Genomic DNA, 17,882 nt, shown 5'->3' with positions numbered 1-17,882 from the left:
GCAGTTTGAACCATCAATTATGAATTATGATTAATAGGGACAAATATTTCTCAGGGATAAGACAATTATTTAATTACAAGGCCATTACAGGACCATTACACTTTTCAAACTATTTAATGCATTTCGTCAGTTAAGACTTGGATGTATGCCTGACATGACAAACCAGCCTTATGTTATAATATTTCAAAAAGTATCATTAGCCTCCAGTCAATGGAGTCGTGCTAGGCCAGTCCAAAAATAATAAATCTTGTGTTGTGACATCGCCCAGATAGAATACACACATTGGGGCCAAATCTCTTGGTTGGGTCATAGTTTCATATGGCTTTGCATTGACATGTGGACTCACAGACAGACACACACGGAGGAGAAAGGAGCATTGTCCTCTTTTGAGGCTCCTTGTAATGTGAAAAGCTTCTGGGCAGATGCCATCATCCTCCCTTACCACATTTACAGCATACAGTTTGTCTGCCGTGGGCAGTAAATATACTGTATTGTATGCGGCACTTAAAGATGAGGCAGGAATAAAAATCTACTGTCAGGAAATGATTTGTTATTGACAGTTAATGTGGCAGTGTTACTCATTCAATAATTACTGGGAGGGCTTGCCCAGGAGAGCAGAAATGCAAGTAATAAATACAAGTGAGCACAGTGAAGTGCATAGTCAGTGGCAGATCAGTTCCAAAGTCCTGGGGCTGGTAGGGGCTTCATTGTGTTAAAGCCCTGCCTATGGTGCTTAAACCAAGAATATTGCACCACTGCTCTTATCTATAATGCAGAGAGCAGATATGCTAAAATGATACTGACAGTCAATGTCATCAATCTGGGGAAAGGAGCTCATTGTGTTAGTGCTTGAGGCTAAAGGAATGAGGGATTAGCAATGCCCCAGGCACACGGGCAGAATAGAGAGTGAGTAAAGCGTCTGCATCTGTTAACCCTCGACTTCAATGTAAAGACTGAGAGAGATTTGATCATGATGTCATCTCACTTCCACACACAAACAGCACAAGCTTCTCCTCACATCTCCTCGTCAAAAATAGACATGCACATCAATACACACATTTTTATAAATACATAAGCAGAGAGCTGCACATTTAATCCTGTTCACATTTATTGCTATTTCATTCCTTTTTTTTTTTTTTTTGCATATGGCACAACGTAAATTCATGTCCAGATTTATATGGAGGTGCATATGTCCCCTTTCACATTTACTCTGCTATTCTTCACCATTGATTTCCACCCTCCATCTTCCTCTCCCTGGCACAAGTCCTCCCATTTCACCAATCAACAGGTGGTGGAATGGAGGTGGGAGGAGTTGCCATGGGAACAGACCAGCTCACACTGTGTAGGCATCAGTGCAGCATTGCTACCAGAGAGGCACTATGCTATTCACTGTGCTATATCGCACTCGGTCACATTGTATAGAAAGAATGGGCTGGGCCAGGCAAGTATAGGCTAGAAACTGAATATGGGTAGGGGGTCAGAGAGATGGATTCCACCTAAAAAATTTTCATAAATTTCCAAACTTTAGGTTGAATGGGGGTTAGGAAAATGTGATAAGAACAATGTGGGCCTTGTCCCAAACAGAGGTTGAACGGGTACCAAAGTATAAGTAGACCATGGATCAGACCATAACCGCACTTATCCACCCACAAAACCTGCATGGCATGTCTTTGTGGGCTCTCCATTTACACTGATTACATCATACACAAAGAGACTGATTAATGACAACCCTACATGATAATCACAGTTTTCCTGTGATTGGAAGAAGTACATTTCCAAACCTGTGAACCTGTGAGGGCACTTTGGACTCTCAGCTACATTTCAGTGATGACTGTAACCACAGTAGTGCTCGGTCCTTTTGATTTACTGCTGTTCACTCATTTCACTTCATCCATTCCTTTTTCATTATTCCTCTGGTGCTATTCAGCATCTCCAAATCAACAAGCATGTGTACTGTCAACTCTCATCTAATTAATTAGCCTAATGTGAAATTACTTTCTTTTAAAGGGAAAGCGCAACAGGCATCCAAGTGGAAGAAGGGTAGTGTAGGCCAACTTAATTTGTCCATAATATTATTACCTATTGTTTTTCCTCTGAAGTTTATAAGCTAACAGAGGTCATTTTCTTTGCAAGAAGGAGGCAGTTACTGCATTTATAAGACAGGCTAATTGAGAACAGATTAATTTGTTATTATGATGTAATTTGCAGGGCAGAGTGGACAGATCAGAGACGGATGGTGAAGTAGTGCAGTCAAGGAATCAAACTCAGGCCAAAGGGTTGTAAGCTGAAATGCCTAGAGGAAGTTTGCTGTTGTATCACTGAGAAAAGGACTTGACTGCACTTCTAGCTTCAGAAGGGGCCAATGTGTAAAAACTAGTTAAGCATAGGTAAATCTATTTAGCAGCGTTAAAGAAAATGTCTTGTGACTCAATGTGGACCCAGGTATCCCCTTGAAAGTAACTGTGCTGCCACATAACAAATAGGTAATAAGACAAATGCTAGAAACGTTAACCATAGTGATGGTGCCCATTCAGACTGGTGTCATGGGCACACAATATATATGATTTGTGAGATATATGAAAGTTGTGGTAAAAAAAGTATTATTTTAGCATGCCCAAATCCATATAAAACACTGACCTGCATTATTACATTGCTAAAATCCAGTAAAATTAAATGTTGAGGGTAAGGTGAGTGTGCTTTGAACTTGTTCCTGCTGTTATCACAGAGATAGCATCTAAGAGGGCTGAAAGGATACAGCTGTGCCTCAGAGAGCCCAAAACATCAGTGACCAAACCCTCACACTGGCTAGGGCATCATGGCTGTCTCTCATGTGGCAATCGCCATTATGTGAACATGTCATTTTTATTATATAAATACGGGTGAGATCCACTAGCATTACCTCATAAAATAAACCACTGTATAACTACACATGCACTTCCCTATGTGCTCCCAGACAGTGGAAGAACAGATGGTGCACATTGATTGTTTATTGATTGCCTACAGAGTTAATGCAGGGGTAATATTAACCATTATGAAAACTATTCAATATACTGCTGGAGACAGGGATTTTCTCTACAAATTAATACAACCCCCAAGAATAATATGTGAATTTATGAAGGGCTGTGTGATATTGTATTTTTTTAATGTATGTTGAATGATCAGCACATTTCTGTGAGCTGATTGGTTATTGGGGGATCTGAAATGTAATGTAATGACTGATTCTAGAGAAAGAGAAAAACTGTGGCTCACAAACACCAAACCCGAACTTAATTACATATACAACATTTCTGAGAAATGAGGATGGCTGAGTTCTTTTTTCCACCACCAGGCCCATTCCTTCCAGTGCCAAGTCATCCATTTATTCCCTGGAAACATTGGCCGGAGTCTTTCAAACCTTATGTACTAGCCCTGGAACTGTATGAAACAGTGGAAAAAAGACTAAAGAAAGAGGGCTCTCCTGTTGCATTGTCTTGAAGCAGAGGATCAACGACCCTCAGGAGGTTAATGACAGCTGACTGCAGTAGGTGACCTGGTAATTTGAATGTAGCTGGTCTCTTTCCTTGGAATGACAAATAACTTCTTCGGGTTCCTCCCACTTGCAACCAGTTATGCTCATTAGAGACAGCTGCTGAAGAAGAGCACCCAGTAGACCTACTCAACAGACAAACAGGCCACCACTCAGTAGTTATAATGAAGCAGCAGCTCATACCCCTTCCCACACTCTGGCCACTTCAGCCTTGCAGCACCAATGCTGGTTACCTGTGGCACTTCAGGTGTGGCCTTTCGAGTGGTTTTGTCAGACATTCATAGGCTCAGTGGCTTTTGCATCTTCAGCATTAACACCAGTTGAGTATAAATGTTTGGTGGGAGGCAGAGGTGCTTGCTTGTGTGTTGTCCTGAGAGCAATAGCACATGTTCTTCTATGGCAGACTGTTCACACCGCAGACTGATCATACGGTTCTCACCACCCCATGCCTCACAGGGTTCAGGACACAAACTAGTGAGACAGTTCAGGTGGGTGGACTGCCTGAACGGATTCAACTTCAGTCTTGATTTCACACAAGGTTGGGAGAATGTAAAGCCCAACCTGCTGTTGCGAGCCACTCAGCCTGTGACGATGTGGGGTTGGCTGCAGACATGAATGAGAGCTGGGTTCACATGCTCCAAGGCCCACCCAGTGTCATGGTTTCAGTATCAGCACTTTGGGAAGCATCAGAACATGATGCTCTCCAGGATGCTCTCGAACTGCTCTCAAACTTATGGTCCTTCATCAAGGATGGCTGGCCAGTGGATGTGGACATCTCACGTTGCCTCCTTGTGTTCCACAACCTCCACTCCATATAGCCTGAATCCATGGCATTGAGGTTAGTGACCACTATAACCATTGTCAGCAGCCTCAGTAACTTCTTTGGCCATTGGGGTCTACCAAGCATAATTACTACAGACAATGTCTCTCAATTCACATCAACAGAGTTCACCACCTTCCAAGTCAACCAATCAATCTGCCACTTCAGAACAGCACTGTATCACTGAGAGGGCTTAGCCATACCATAAGAAATGACACCAAAGCATGTCTGGTGGGACAACCCAGGTCCCTCTTCAACTCGCTCCCATGTCCAGAAGGCGTAACAATAGAAGAAGGAGATCAGCACCAGCAATTGAAATCTTCACTACTGATAATTTCTGGATTCAGCTTGCCTGCCTCTACAACAAATGTAATGGAGGAATTTGCGAGAAAGAAGAAATGGAAGCTAAAAAATTATGTGAGATAAAAAATACTGTAACAAACACCAAACCTGAGTTTAATTACATAACAGGCTGGTATGACTACTGAGATCTTTGACCTCAAACACACAACCAAAGTCACGACTTCACTAGCACATCTTTGTCTAAACAGAAATTGCAGATGAGGTTAATGAGTTGCACCCCAACTCTGAGACAGAAATTACATCATTGTACACCACACCCAAGAGACACATCAGCAAGTGAAGGAATGGTAGGCTATATAAATTTGACTATGTTGTAATTGCCATCCTAAAAATAACATGCCAATAATCACAAAATTGGAATGTATATGTTAAACTATCACCTGTCTGATTCTACCATGCAGTATAAACTGTACAGCAGGGAAGCTTCCCCAGTGACCTTTTTTGTTGTTGCAAGATTGCAGAAGTAGGCTCAGTCAGAATTTTGTGTGGAATACATTTGTAGGGAAAATGTGAATCTAGCCTTCTCTATGCATAGTCTTGGCGATTCAGACATGGTCATGTATGTGCGCGCCCATGAATCTTGGGCTCGCGCTCTCTTTCCTTCACTCATACACGCCCAGCCATCCTGTTGCTGGGCGGCGATGTGCAGAAATGGAGCTTGGAGCCGGTTGGATCAGAGCGCACCAACCCGCACAGGCGAGAGTACAACCTAGTGGGCAATTCGACAGGAATCTTAAGGGCTTCAGCGAGAAGCTTTTTATTGTAGAGATGTCAACGTGTAAAATTGTCAAGCCTCGGCTTTGTTGGTGTGTGTTGATATTCCGAGACCAGGATGCACTGTCGGAATGTCTGCCTATAACGAAGTAACCCTAATTGCGAAGCTGCATCATCGGTAAATGGCAGATAAAAAGAGTAATCTGTGACTGGTCTGCCAGGACAGTAATCACTGATGTAACAAAAGAAGTGTAACCAGTGCAACGACATTTGGTGGCTTTGACGGCGAATAATTTATTTTAACATAATTTTAACAGATAAATCAAAACCCCCGAATGATTCCTGAAAATATCAGACAATGGTAATGCCGCTGGAATAATTCGTTGCAGAACATTTGCGGTGGCTGTGAGAAAACATCCGTTGAGCCACGCGCAAAATGTTAAAGAGGGAAACATACAATTTTGCTGTTGTAACACCCAAATGAAAGCCTCGTTCAAAGCTCGTGTGAAAGCCGCTGTATGAGAATGTCAGTGTAGACATGAGCATGAATAATTCAACACAGTACCGCTGCCCTAATCCCGCTTTTGTGTCGCCCCATCATTGCTATAGAGACCGCAGCTGCTCCAGGGGAGAGCAATCACTGCATCAGCTCGCCGCCTTTCTCGTTTCCCCACCGTTACCTATCGGCAATTGTTATTGGTTAAGCGCTTGTCTATGGGAAACTGGATTTCACAACGCAACCGTGCCAACGTGTGGTTAAATACAGGCTACCTAGCAGGTTTACTTGACTGCATTATACATACATTTAAAACGACATCATATCGTTCTTTAACTTAACACAGTGAATATCGTGTGTCAGATTCGACGTGACACTGTTGCATTTCCAACGTCACCTAAAACTGAAAATTAAAACAAAGAAAAACATCGCCAAGATAAAGCTTAAAATCCCTGCGCGGCGTTTAACCTACATTTGACGGCATGAGTCCAGGGAAGCGCTCTATCAATAGTATGGAGCTCTGTGATACTGAACCGGCGGACTGCAAAAGTCGGATTTGACAGTACAATATTAACTGACTATAATACATTGTGTTTTGTTCATCTGGGTTTGCAAGTGTTGGTGCAACCTCCATGGATATTTGTAGTTTGTAATTAAACCAAGTTCTCTTACCATGTGCATACAAAGGAATCAAGTGCAGAACGAGAAAACTGGACAGCATCACCCATCTCCAGCATCCTGAACAAAATTGTGTCTCCCTGCCCATACTTGCGCCTACTGTTGTTCCAAAATACTAAAAAATCTCTTGAAAAAAGATATATTCTGAATAAAGGCGACCCGACTATAAATATTCCAAGTGGTAAATCCTTTTTGTGGTTTCCACCACGTTACGAATTTTGTTCTTGGCGTTTCTCCATAGTTACTCCGCGTTGAGAGATTTGTTCTTGTCCTGTTTATTTGCTTAGTTACTCCTCTATATTCACAGGAACTCGATCTCCTACGGTCCCATTGCCGCCGAATAACAGTCAAACACGCGCACACGCGGGCGGACAGCTCCACAGCTGACTAAGCGCGAGCAGGGCGTTTAGCGTTGCGCCTTCACCAAGGAATATAAAATTTCTTCCTTGCCTGTGATGCGATCTTGCCTGTGAGAGCCTGTGAGGGGAAAATATAATTGTGCTCCCACAGTCCCACTCTCCCCCCAACCTCAGTATCCCCTCCCAGGGTTTTTTCTTTCAATAAATTGCTATTCAGCTGAGTCTATTGGAGCTCTCTTGTGCGCACGCTCGGTCCACCACTCCAGTGCTTTTTTGATGCTGGTCTAAGCGGAGACTGTATTGAAAAAATCGTTTTGGTTTATAATGTGTGTCTGTGTTTGTGTGTATCCGAGTATGCGTGCATGTATGTGTGTGCGTGCTTCACAGATAGCTTCACGGATATTTAAGGGACTGTGCCTTGAGTCTGCATGTCTCAGAAGACAGGGAACACCAAGCTGCTGTCACAATCAAATCCTGACCATGCCAGGCCAGACCTGGCTAACCAGCAGTGCCTCACAATTTCCAGGGAGGGTGGAGTCTATTGACAAGATATTCCATGTCTTAGTTGCCATTAGAGACTCCTTTGGATGTTCAGGTACATGGTGGCACAGTCCTCCAACACCATGCTTGTGTATCTCAGTTAATCGACTGTGGAGTGAAAAGAAGATGTTGCAGGGAGCATGCATTTGTGTGTTAGTGTACCCTCTGCCAAACTGACGTATTCTGTGTCTTCTCAAGACATCTGTGCCATCTGGCACAACATGTCTAGCCTCCATGCCTTCCTGTGAGTGGGACTGGGTGTCAGAGCCCTGTATTTAGGTGAGAGGGCTATAATCCTCTTTGTGGGCAACAGACTGGGCTCCAGTACCTAGACAAATGGCAGGTGGCCATGTTATCCTCATCTCCCACAACTATGGGGTCTCTGCACAACAACCCCATAAAGCATACGTGGCTGAGGGTAAATAAAAATGTGTCCTTCCTCTGGATTCTCTTCCCATGAGCTGGGTGGTCCATTTACCAGTTCAGGGCATGGAGCATGTTAGGTGTCTTCAATATGGCAAATTATTAGATGGATTGAGTCAAAGTGCCTGGCATATTAAACATCATTTTAATTGTCCTTCATGTACCTGAACCTGAAAGGTGCTTCCTCCAGGGTATGCCTCAGCTTTTTTTTTATTCTAACAGATACCAAAGTTTGTCCTTACATTCCTGTCCTGGATGATGTTCCTTCGGCTTTATTATTCCTGATGATTAAATGATGATGAATTTAAGTGAAAGGAAAAACTACCATCACAGGAGGCAGACAGCAATTCCCTCATGAGTATAAACATATAGTCACATACACAAATATGTACACATATACACACATCTCCTTGGTGTACTGCCAGAGAACCTGTGCATTGAACATTGAGTGCTAATGTATAGGGATTTGATTCACCTTGGTCCTTCCCGATCCCTACATCTGCATTTCCAGCGAGCCTCGTTTGCATGATGCCCCTCCCCTCCGAGCTCTGTACACCGAGCCCGAGCGAAGGGCCGTTCCCACACGGCACTGTGAGAGCCTGAGTGGAGCGCCAACATTCTCAGCATCAATAGAACCTACAAGGACAAGGAAAGGGGGCTCATTGTTCACCCCAAACTCCCCCTCCCTTCACCCGCACCATCGAGAAAGGAACACATCCAAAATGCAGGGGAATCAGGGGCTGGGAGAGGCAAGAGTTGACACCTCCAGTGCCTTGAATAGGAAGCCCTCATCGCTATTCAGAACACAGGACAGAGGGGGGGGTGGTCGAGAGAAAAGAGCTGGCTGAACACACACGGTCTCTCAACCACAAGCATGCGCATGCACACTCTCTCTCTCTCACACACACTGACATGCACACACACACATACACACACACAAAGGATGCAGGAATGCGAACTGAAATCACAGGAGACAGAAAATCTTCAAATCTGCAATCATTAAAATGGATAAGTGGAATTTAATCAGAAATTTGAGCCAATTTCTCACAGATGTAATGTTAATAGCGTTTTTTCACCCCGTCAGACTAATTACAAAGTGTGCGGTTATGGAAGTGAGGGATTACAAAAGCTTTTACCTTGTTTGAAATGTACTATTGTAGTTTTGACACAATATTTAATTAAATGTTTCCATTTTATGTATTGTAAAGATGTGCTGTTTCAAATATTCGTTTTCCTGAAATCCACGTCATATACCAATGAGCAAAAGAGACATGAAATGTCTTCTTAGCTTAAAAATCTAATTGTTACAATTATATGATAATTGAGGAATGTGATGTTTATATTATGATTGAACCAGGCTTAGTGTTGCACTGGGGGCGACATAGCTCAGGAGGTAAGAGCGGTTGTCTGGCAGTTGGAGGGTTGCCGGTTCGATCCCCCGCCCTGGGCATGTTGAAGTGTCCCTGAGCAAGACACCTAACCCCTAATTGCTCCCAACGAGCTGACTGGTACCTTGCATGGCAGCCTTTCACCGTTGGTGTGTGAGTGTGTTTGTGAATGGGTGAATGAGAGGCATCAATTGTAAAGCGCTTTGGATAAAAGCGCTATATAAATGCAGTCCATTTACCATTCACTGTATGTCTGCAGATTCCATCAATGTGTTCTGTAGCTAGATAAAATTGAATGTAAGCAACCCTCTCATAGAAATGCAATGGCTCTTCTGGGCAATATGAGAGAAGTTCTTCCCAATATTAATTCAGCTTCAGAAAAATTGCGTTTACATGTTCTAGTGACTCTGATTGTAGTTAGTCAATAGAGAGAATTAGGGAAGTGATGTCAGTGTTATATCAGAAAGAAAGCTTTTAGTTATATCCCACATTCTTATTCAATCCATGTTCAATGTTCAGTACAGCTTTCCACACTCAGCGTGAACATCTGGAAGTCGGCTGTGCTAATAATAGAGCAGCCAAACCTAATTAACAAGGAGTATCATTTCTTCCATACATTCTTCACTGGAGTACGTTTGTCAGTATGGAAGAGTGGTGTAGGGGGTACAGGGGATTTCTAAGCCCTGAATAATTCAGTCCACCCTGTGCACTGAGGTGAAAACAGACGAGCCTCGCAGTAGATCCCTGAAATATGCAAGACACGTAATTCACGTTACACATATGAAAAATGCATGTCATTATCTGACCATGCATAGCATGAGCCCAAAGCTGAGAGGGGGAGGAGGAGACATAAGATGGGTGGCGAAGAGAGCCCCCTGGTGGTGGCTACTGGCACTGTGCCCTGTCACCCCAGGGCACAGACTCGGGGTACTGACTTCCACCCCAGGGCAGGTACTAGACAGCCATCCTATGCCAGCCCCTTAGCTATTTAGTTCAGTCTCTAAATATCCTACATGACCCATTCTCAAACTTCCCTCAGCTCAGCTTCCCTTAATTCATCCTTCATTCATAGTATTTTATACATGCAATTAAAGTTCCCCCTTATGTACACCTCAAGTATTTGTTGTTTTGAAACCATATGGCTTATGTGTGCTTTCCTACTGTACCTAGGTTATGCGAGACAGTTTGATGGGTATTGACTGAAGCACACAACATTTTTTCTGTGCAGAGTTAATTTAAATCATCACTCAATACTAAATTAAGTAGCCAACTGATTTAATTATTATCCACTGTATAAAGCATCTCAGTTACACTTCTTCCCTCTGTTACCAGAGCAGATTCAGAAACACTTCATACACACCCATTCACTTCTATTATTCCTGGGGTATAAACCATCCAATCTGTTTAAACTGGTGCAAGAGTGATGCAACAACAACAGAGATTAGTTATTAATCTCACTATAAAGCAGCCCTCACAGAATGGGGATCCTATGAACAAAGTATGGTTAACAGTGATTATATGTGCAAAGATGCTGAACTGACATCACTCCACAAAAACAGGCTGGAGATAATCACGGTTTGACCCCTGCCACTCATCAGACTACAAACAGCACAAAAACAAAACTCAGTTACCAACAACAACAGCAAAGTAACAAAAACAAAATTATTGGATAGATGTCACTGAGGGGCCAGCAGTTTCCCCAAAATAGCAGTTTCCCCAAAATATTGCCTCCTTAGATATTATATTTTGTACAAGACACTTCAGCAAAGTGTTGTAAGGGTTACACATATGCATAAAATTACCTGGCAGGGCTGCTCACTGGAAAAGTATTTAATGTGAAAAACATACCATGAGCACACGTTAAAGAGATTGAGATGTGTAAAATGCAAAATGGTTTTGAAATTAGGGGTCCAGGCAGTGGAAGATGAAAGATGTTAAATCATTCAAAAATTGTTTTCAAAATGACAGCACGAAACTGTTTTTCCTTGCTCTGAAGAAAACGTGGCCCGGATTACTTTCCGTCAGATACTTCTGGATATCAATTTACTCCTACAAAAATGGCCAAAGGGAATCGCTTAAAACATGGTGTGCGCTCCAGAAGTCTTCAAATGTCGCAAAAGTCACCAAATGTACTCATGGAAAAGCATACTATGCATACAGTGAACATGCTATTGTATATAACATCAGGTAATTTCTTGATCTGGATTATATTCTACCTTTGGAGAACATTTTCTGGTCATCAGCTCGCCTAAGCTCATCAATGATCTAATGAGTTTCCTCGAAAGTTGCATGCACTGCCAATTTCCAAGCTTGTTAGTAATAAACAGAGATGTAGTGATTATTTTTCTTGGTCAGTAAGTATTATGTTGCTTCATAGTGTACACTGCCTCTTGTTGTGAAATGTAATTTTTTGGCATATGTTTAATGAATGGCATGTAAGCCTACAGTAATGGTAATTTTGTGTTCTATTGGCAGTAATCATATTGCCCCTTTCCATTATGAAAATAAAAAACTGGGTCTGCCGCACATCCGACACCTACCTAGTCAATGGAGTGAGTGACCAGACCGAGAGGGAGTGCAATAGATTACAGGCACAACTCAATAACAGCTCCATGGCCACATTCCGTCTGGTGAGTGCATTATGGGTGCTCTGGCAGACCGGTCACTGCTTCCTGCAGATCACACAAGCCAGCTCCATGACCACATCTACACAGCAGCACACAATGTCTTTGCTATCAATATGATTGGGAAATTGAATGGATTTCTGTATATGTACACAAGGAGGGACATTTCTTTGCCTCCAAAACACTTAATAACATAGATGCCTTGTGCTTCTGGCTTTATGGGTTATCACATTGTTAGTTGGCAAATGATTTATTATTGAGAGACCATAATTATGCTCATGTTTATTTACAATAAGTGGGAGGTGACATACATAAAATGTTCATGGTCTTCCCCCAGTATAAAGGCAAAGATTTAGAAAAAATAGGTGTTGTGCCTGAGGCCCCATGAAATTCACAACAGGAACAGAGAGGAGCCTGGTCGTGATCACCCATGAGGTAGCAAAAACAATCATCAAAATCTCTCTACCCCTCACACACACACATAAACACACACACACACAAGCACACTCACACACATAACACTAATGGGTTTTCATCCAATACAGCAAGACCTCGATGTTTTAAATTCCTGAAGACATCAGAGTATTTTCACCTTTCATTGGAAAAAGCAAGGATCATTTTGAAACACTGCACATGGTCTTCAACAGGATTCAGGTTTCAGATGCATTTCTTTCCTCTATTCAATGTGGAGAGCTTGTTCCCTGTTCCTTGATAGATATTTCCTGTTCAAATAGTCCTCTTACTTCTCTGTTCCATCATTTTTACTCCCGTTATTTAAGTGCCATTAGTGCACGTTGCTATTCCTGGCTCTGGGCCGTAACGTGGAGAACACGTTGGTGTGTCGTTAACCAGAGCAGAACTAAGCTGTTTGTGCAGTATCCCCATCCCCCACATCTCCCTCTCCACATTAGTAGTAAGGCCTGCAGGAAACCAGGGTTGCAAGTACAATAGTATGTATATATGCATGACCCAACATCAGTTGTACGGTAGACAAATACAGTTGCATGCAAAACCATGGTCAAAATGTGCAGTTAGCTCCATAATGTTTGGGACAAAGATGTGTTTTTTTTTCTCCTTCTTATGCTTTGTACTCCACAATATTATATTTGTAATCAAGCATCTTCACAAGCGGTTAAAATAAACATTCTCAGCTTTTATTTAAGGGTATTTAAATCAATACCCTCAATCATAGTGCCCAAAATGAACAATGAACAACCAGAACTGTTCCAGGTCCAGTAAAGCAGACCGGCAGTCACATATCTGCCAGATATGATGCAAACAGAGGTCCTAATTTTAACCATTTGCTCACACTTTCAATCAAGCTATAATTACAAATTAATTCAAAGAACAAAGAAGGTTATTCTCTCCTATTTCAGGCCACCATTCTTACATAACAGCCTGTCTGAAAGGGTGACAAACAAGGGAGACAGGTAATGGGGTTGATGAGGCAAAATGGAATGTTAGATTGCGGAGTCGATTTTTGGGGAGCACTGAGGCATATGAAATGCAGGTATAAATGAACTGTGATGGAGGGACTCTGAGTGAGTGAGAGGGAAAATGACGATGCTGAATAGTGTCCCTATTGTCAGTGCCTCCTCATGTGTGCTCAGCTAATGCATTCTCACAAAATAACAACCAACAGACAAAGAGAAAATCTTTGATCATCCACTGCAGACGGGGATGAATTAAAACAGCCATTAGCTGTTTATATCACTGAGAATTCTTCTCTAAATCCCTCTATTTCACAATTGGTAATTGTGATAATTAACTAAGGCTCCTTTATTTAACTTCTTCAGAACTTGTATTTGATTCATCATCAAAGAAAGTCATGGATGAAAACAGGCCTGTCCATTCAATTGGAGAAAAAGAAAAAAGCAAAAGCAGAGGGACTGGGGGATGATTCCAGTGTTGGTCTGCTGTTTCTTCCCGAGCAGCCCAACAGGCAGACTGAACCATTGGCCTACTTTCTTTGACCCACTCCAACGCTGTTGTAATTAGCCACTTACATCCTCACCATGACTACACTTGATATGTTGCAACATTAAGAGAGAAGGAAGGTGAAGAGAACACAAAGTCACAAGTACACACACTAACACACACATACAGTCTCTAAGACACAGAAGCAAACACTTAGATACCTATTAGCATTTCTAAACTACAGACTATACTGACAATTGTAATTTCCACACAAACACAAAAGAGTAAGTACATTTTGCTTGACATGTGCAAATCAAATCTACCCATTTCTCCTCTAAGCATCGGTGCAGGGAGTCACAAAGGAATATTAATACTGGAGAATGGCTTGCGGCTTCCTGAGGTATTAGAATGTCCCAAAAGCTGCTTTGTTGTGGTGGAGACCTTTTGTTTGAGCTGTGCTTGGATAATTGAGCAAGAGGGCATCTAAATCTCCAGAATTTTCAAACTATTTTTCTTTTACGTCCTGTAAGGTTCATTTCACTGCTAGAGTCAAATGAGCTAAGGTGTAAAACTACACAACCTATATTTCCAGTGTCTAGTTCAGTGCTCACTGCACCATAATCACCTAATAAAGAAGTAACCATTCTATGGACGTAGGAGGGTGCATAAAGCCAATTTAGATTGAAGTGAGTGAGTGTGAGGGAGCAGAGGAAGTGATTGCTATTATTATCATTAAATTGCTTGACAAACACCTGCACTTATGCAAACCGCAGACAGCCGGCGACCATTAAACATGCATTCTATCCGTTATAGTCCAGTTCCTTAACCTCTGCCACATTACCTGTCACTGGCAGGTATCAGTATGCCAGCGCACAAAGATACAGCGATGAGGCTCAGTGTCAGGGCAGAGGTAAACTCCCAACATACGGGGCCAATCTCGATGTCCGCACTCACAAGCTCATGGACTTTGATCGGCTTTCTTGATAAGAGGGCTCAGGTCTGTACCACTGTAAGTGGCATACGCATGATCCCTCAAGGGGACCTGAAGGTGCTGAGGTGCTGACATGCGGGTGCATAGCCTGTCCCACATCAGGCCTACTCCAGTCCTGGATGTCAATTGGGTCAAGTAGAGCGGGGGGATCAAATTCATCAGACTGGAGCTTTGGCTGTTCCAGGACATCCCTATGTGCCAGGCACACATTACGGAGTAACACACTAGCCAGAGGAAACTCAGAACAGTGAGGAAACTAAGAACGCAGTGCTTTGAAGAGGGTGCCAGCCACTGTGCTTTCATGATGTCATACTCAATTACTTTATGGCCCCTGGCATGCTCATTGATAAAGCGGACACAGGGAGAACATGCAGACACCACACAGACAGGCTGGGATGTCCCCAGTTATGATCCCTCTCCTGGTGCAGGCCCACTGAAGGCCTGTCTTGACATCCTGATGTCCCTCTTCATGTCTTGTTCATCATCCATGCACATCCTGAGGACTGGCACATGGATGTTCAGCCTGGCATAGTAGGTTTCAGGCAAGAGCCTGGAGGATGTTTAAATCAGGCAGTCAGTCCTTTGCACACCCTGACTGCAAAGAAAATAAAAAGGTAAAATAAACTAATTCCACCATAATTGTGACCTACATGTTTGACAGCAGCATCTGGTGTCATCAAGGTAACATGTCACAAAGTGCTGAACCATTCTGTGTGTTCAGACCATTTTAACCCCATGCACTCTCTTGCACGTAATTATTGATAAGCACTCGGGTGATATTCGATTAAAGTCAGTGGTTCAGTGTGTAGGGCATAGGGTGGACATTGAAAATGGGCCACGTTCACCTACCTTCCACCTGGAAAGAGAATGTGGGAGTACCTTTCTGTGTGTTAGCGTTTGCCTGAGTCTCTAGCAGGGGAGAACAGCAGAGGACAGGCTGTTCTGTGCTCTCCCCACCCTGCCAGGGCCTCCCACTGCTCCCTTCTCTGTTTACATTTCCACCTCTCAACTATGCTCCCCGGAGAAAGGGGTGCCAATGTATATATCATTCTCATTGTCAATAATGTTCCAAATTTTGATAATGGCATTCAAATTCACACAGACAATGGTATTGATGAAACAATCTCAACCCTGAACATGTACAACATGTTCACGATACCCTGATTTTGGAGTTCAATTAAAAATAGATGTTAAGTTTCTGACCTGGCTTTTACAAGATGGTAAATGGCTAATGGCTGGATAAGGCCAATAGCTGAGGTCTGCGATCCTGGTCCTGGAGAGCCATGTGGACTGCTAATTTTTGTCTTCATGTTATAATCAGAAACCAATTTAGAACGAATCAGCCTCAGAGAAGGCCTCCAAGAGGAACAGCTGATGTTCCTGCTTAACTCAGCAGGTACAGTGGAGCATGGCACCACTCACCATATGTCACTGCTCTCCACCTAACAAAAACAACTCACCTTCCAGCCAAGGCCAGCATGCCAGAGCCCAATGTCACATGGTTAACTGTGGGTTATGAGAGCACTACTGAGCTGCTAGTGTTATTGTTAGCAGTGTTACAACTAGAGTGAATACTGCCACCAGGAAACTAGGCAACAACATCAAGACTTACATACACCATGCAGTTTCGTGGAAGGCAATGGCCTAAACCATCCACACCAAAACGAAGACTTGTACACCTTTTCCAGAACCATTAACTTACTTTAGACCAAAATTTGGCAAACATTTTGACTTCCTCAGCTTTTATCAGGAACACTGCAAAAGGTCACAAAATAAACAGCTGAAGCCACATCATAAGTCTTAAGTGGTCTAACATGGTGTGCATACTCTCACACCTCTCTGATGTGGAGCTTTTTGATTTATGCAGCTTTATATTAAGAAATTCAGATCTTCAGCACTAGCTCAACTACACTTACCAAAAAGGAGGTTTGGAACATTCAGTCCTTTGGTCAGCAGCCCAGTTCAATGACCATTCAGACCGAGTGCCCCTCTTGGATGAGGAGGGCTCGATTGAGCTGACGGTAGGATTAAGTACCAGTGGCCTCGGGGCATCATTATGAGGCTGACCCCCATCTATCCCTCCTGTCTCTGGGACAAATGGCAAACAGGAGCCTGACTGTCTGGGATGAGGCCAGCTCTCAGGAGCTTAATTGGCAACCGGCAGCCAGGAAGACCGTGCTACCCCTCAATGTTTTTGGGATGGGGATACAGATGAGAGCAAAATTACAATATTGGTACTGAGATGGGCACCAGCACTGGAACCAGAACACTGCCTAATTGATACAGGGCTCATCCCAGGCTACCCTGCCTCTCACCTAGCTCTGGCATAACCCAGCCAGCTGCACAGACGCCACGCTCCTGTCTTCACGATGGGGACAGTTATGCCATGACCTCAGATGACACGGAAAACCAGTTTTCCACAGCACCCAGTATCAAAAGCTTCAGCAATGGGAAAGACTTGCATAATAAATTTTGAATTTTCAAAAAAAATGTCAGCCGACCTTGAATGGTAAGCAAAAAGGGCGCCCCATCCTTCTGCCAGTGTGCAAGCTGCAGCAATCAGCAGTCCACACACAGTCCTTTCTTTTTTTTCTCAAATGTATTTTTAACCGTTGCCATGGGGACACACACCTGGGTTCTCTTCAGACAGGACCAACCTGAGTTTGTGCATTTACTGAGTTAGATACATTTATTCGGTAACACGAAATTGTCCTTTAGCTTTCCCCAAGGACACTATACAGTTAACTGTCTGCAGGTTTGAATAAATCTGAATTTGGAATTACAAAAAATTGGAATGAATGAAAAGCAATGTGACATTTAGGAGGTGCAGGACTGAGGACTGAATCATCGGTAAGAAGGAGCCCATCGACCACTGCTCTCAGCATCACAAAGCAACACCATCGTAAAAAGGTTTGGGTTATGGCTGGTGACATACTGCCATCCCTTTATAAGCTTGACTGCTGATGTGCTGCTTCATTCAGCAAAATTCAGAAAACAACCATAGAAGACACCATCCGTTACTGTGAATGGGACTGAAAATGTG

General features: G+C 43.0%; 1 protein-coding gene across 10 annotated transcripts in view; it reads right to left on the bottom strand.

Annotated features, from left to right (window-relative positions):
• Positions 1–7,337, bottom strand: part of LOC118214434 (chondroitin sulfate proteoglycan 5-like) — a 36,936-nt gene extending 29,599 nt beyond the window's left edge. For 3 of the 10 annotated variants that reach the window (XM_035394395.1, XM_035394405.1, XM_035394429.1), the window contains exon 1: positions 6,592–7,335. In XM_035394395.1, coding sequence (XP_035250286.1) covers positions 6,592–6,685 — 94 coding nt within the window. In that variant the 5' untranslated portion in view covers positions 6,686–7,335. Of the gene's footprint in view, positions 1–6,591 lie in introns of all 10 variants that reach the window. The other 7 variants (XM_035394376.1, XM_035394414.1, XM_035394386.1 and 4 more) reach the window with 6 other exon arrangements.
• Positions 7,338–17,882: the final 10,545 nt, after the last annotated feature.

The sequence above is a fragment of the Anguilla anguilla genome, chromosome 1, assembly GCF_013347855.1.
Source record: "Anguilla anguilla isolate fAngAng1 chromosome 1, fAngAng1.pri, whole genome shotgun sequence".
NCBI classification, from domain to species: Eukaryota; Metazoa; Chordata; class Actinopteri; order Anguilliformes; family Anguillidae; genus Anguilla; species Anguilla anguilla.
This window is presented reverse-complemented; position numbering and strand designations above follow the sequence as displayed.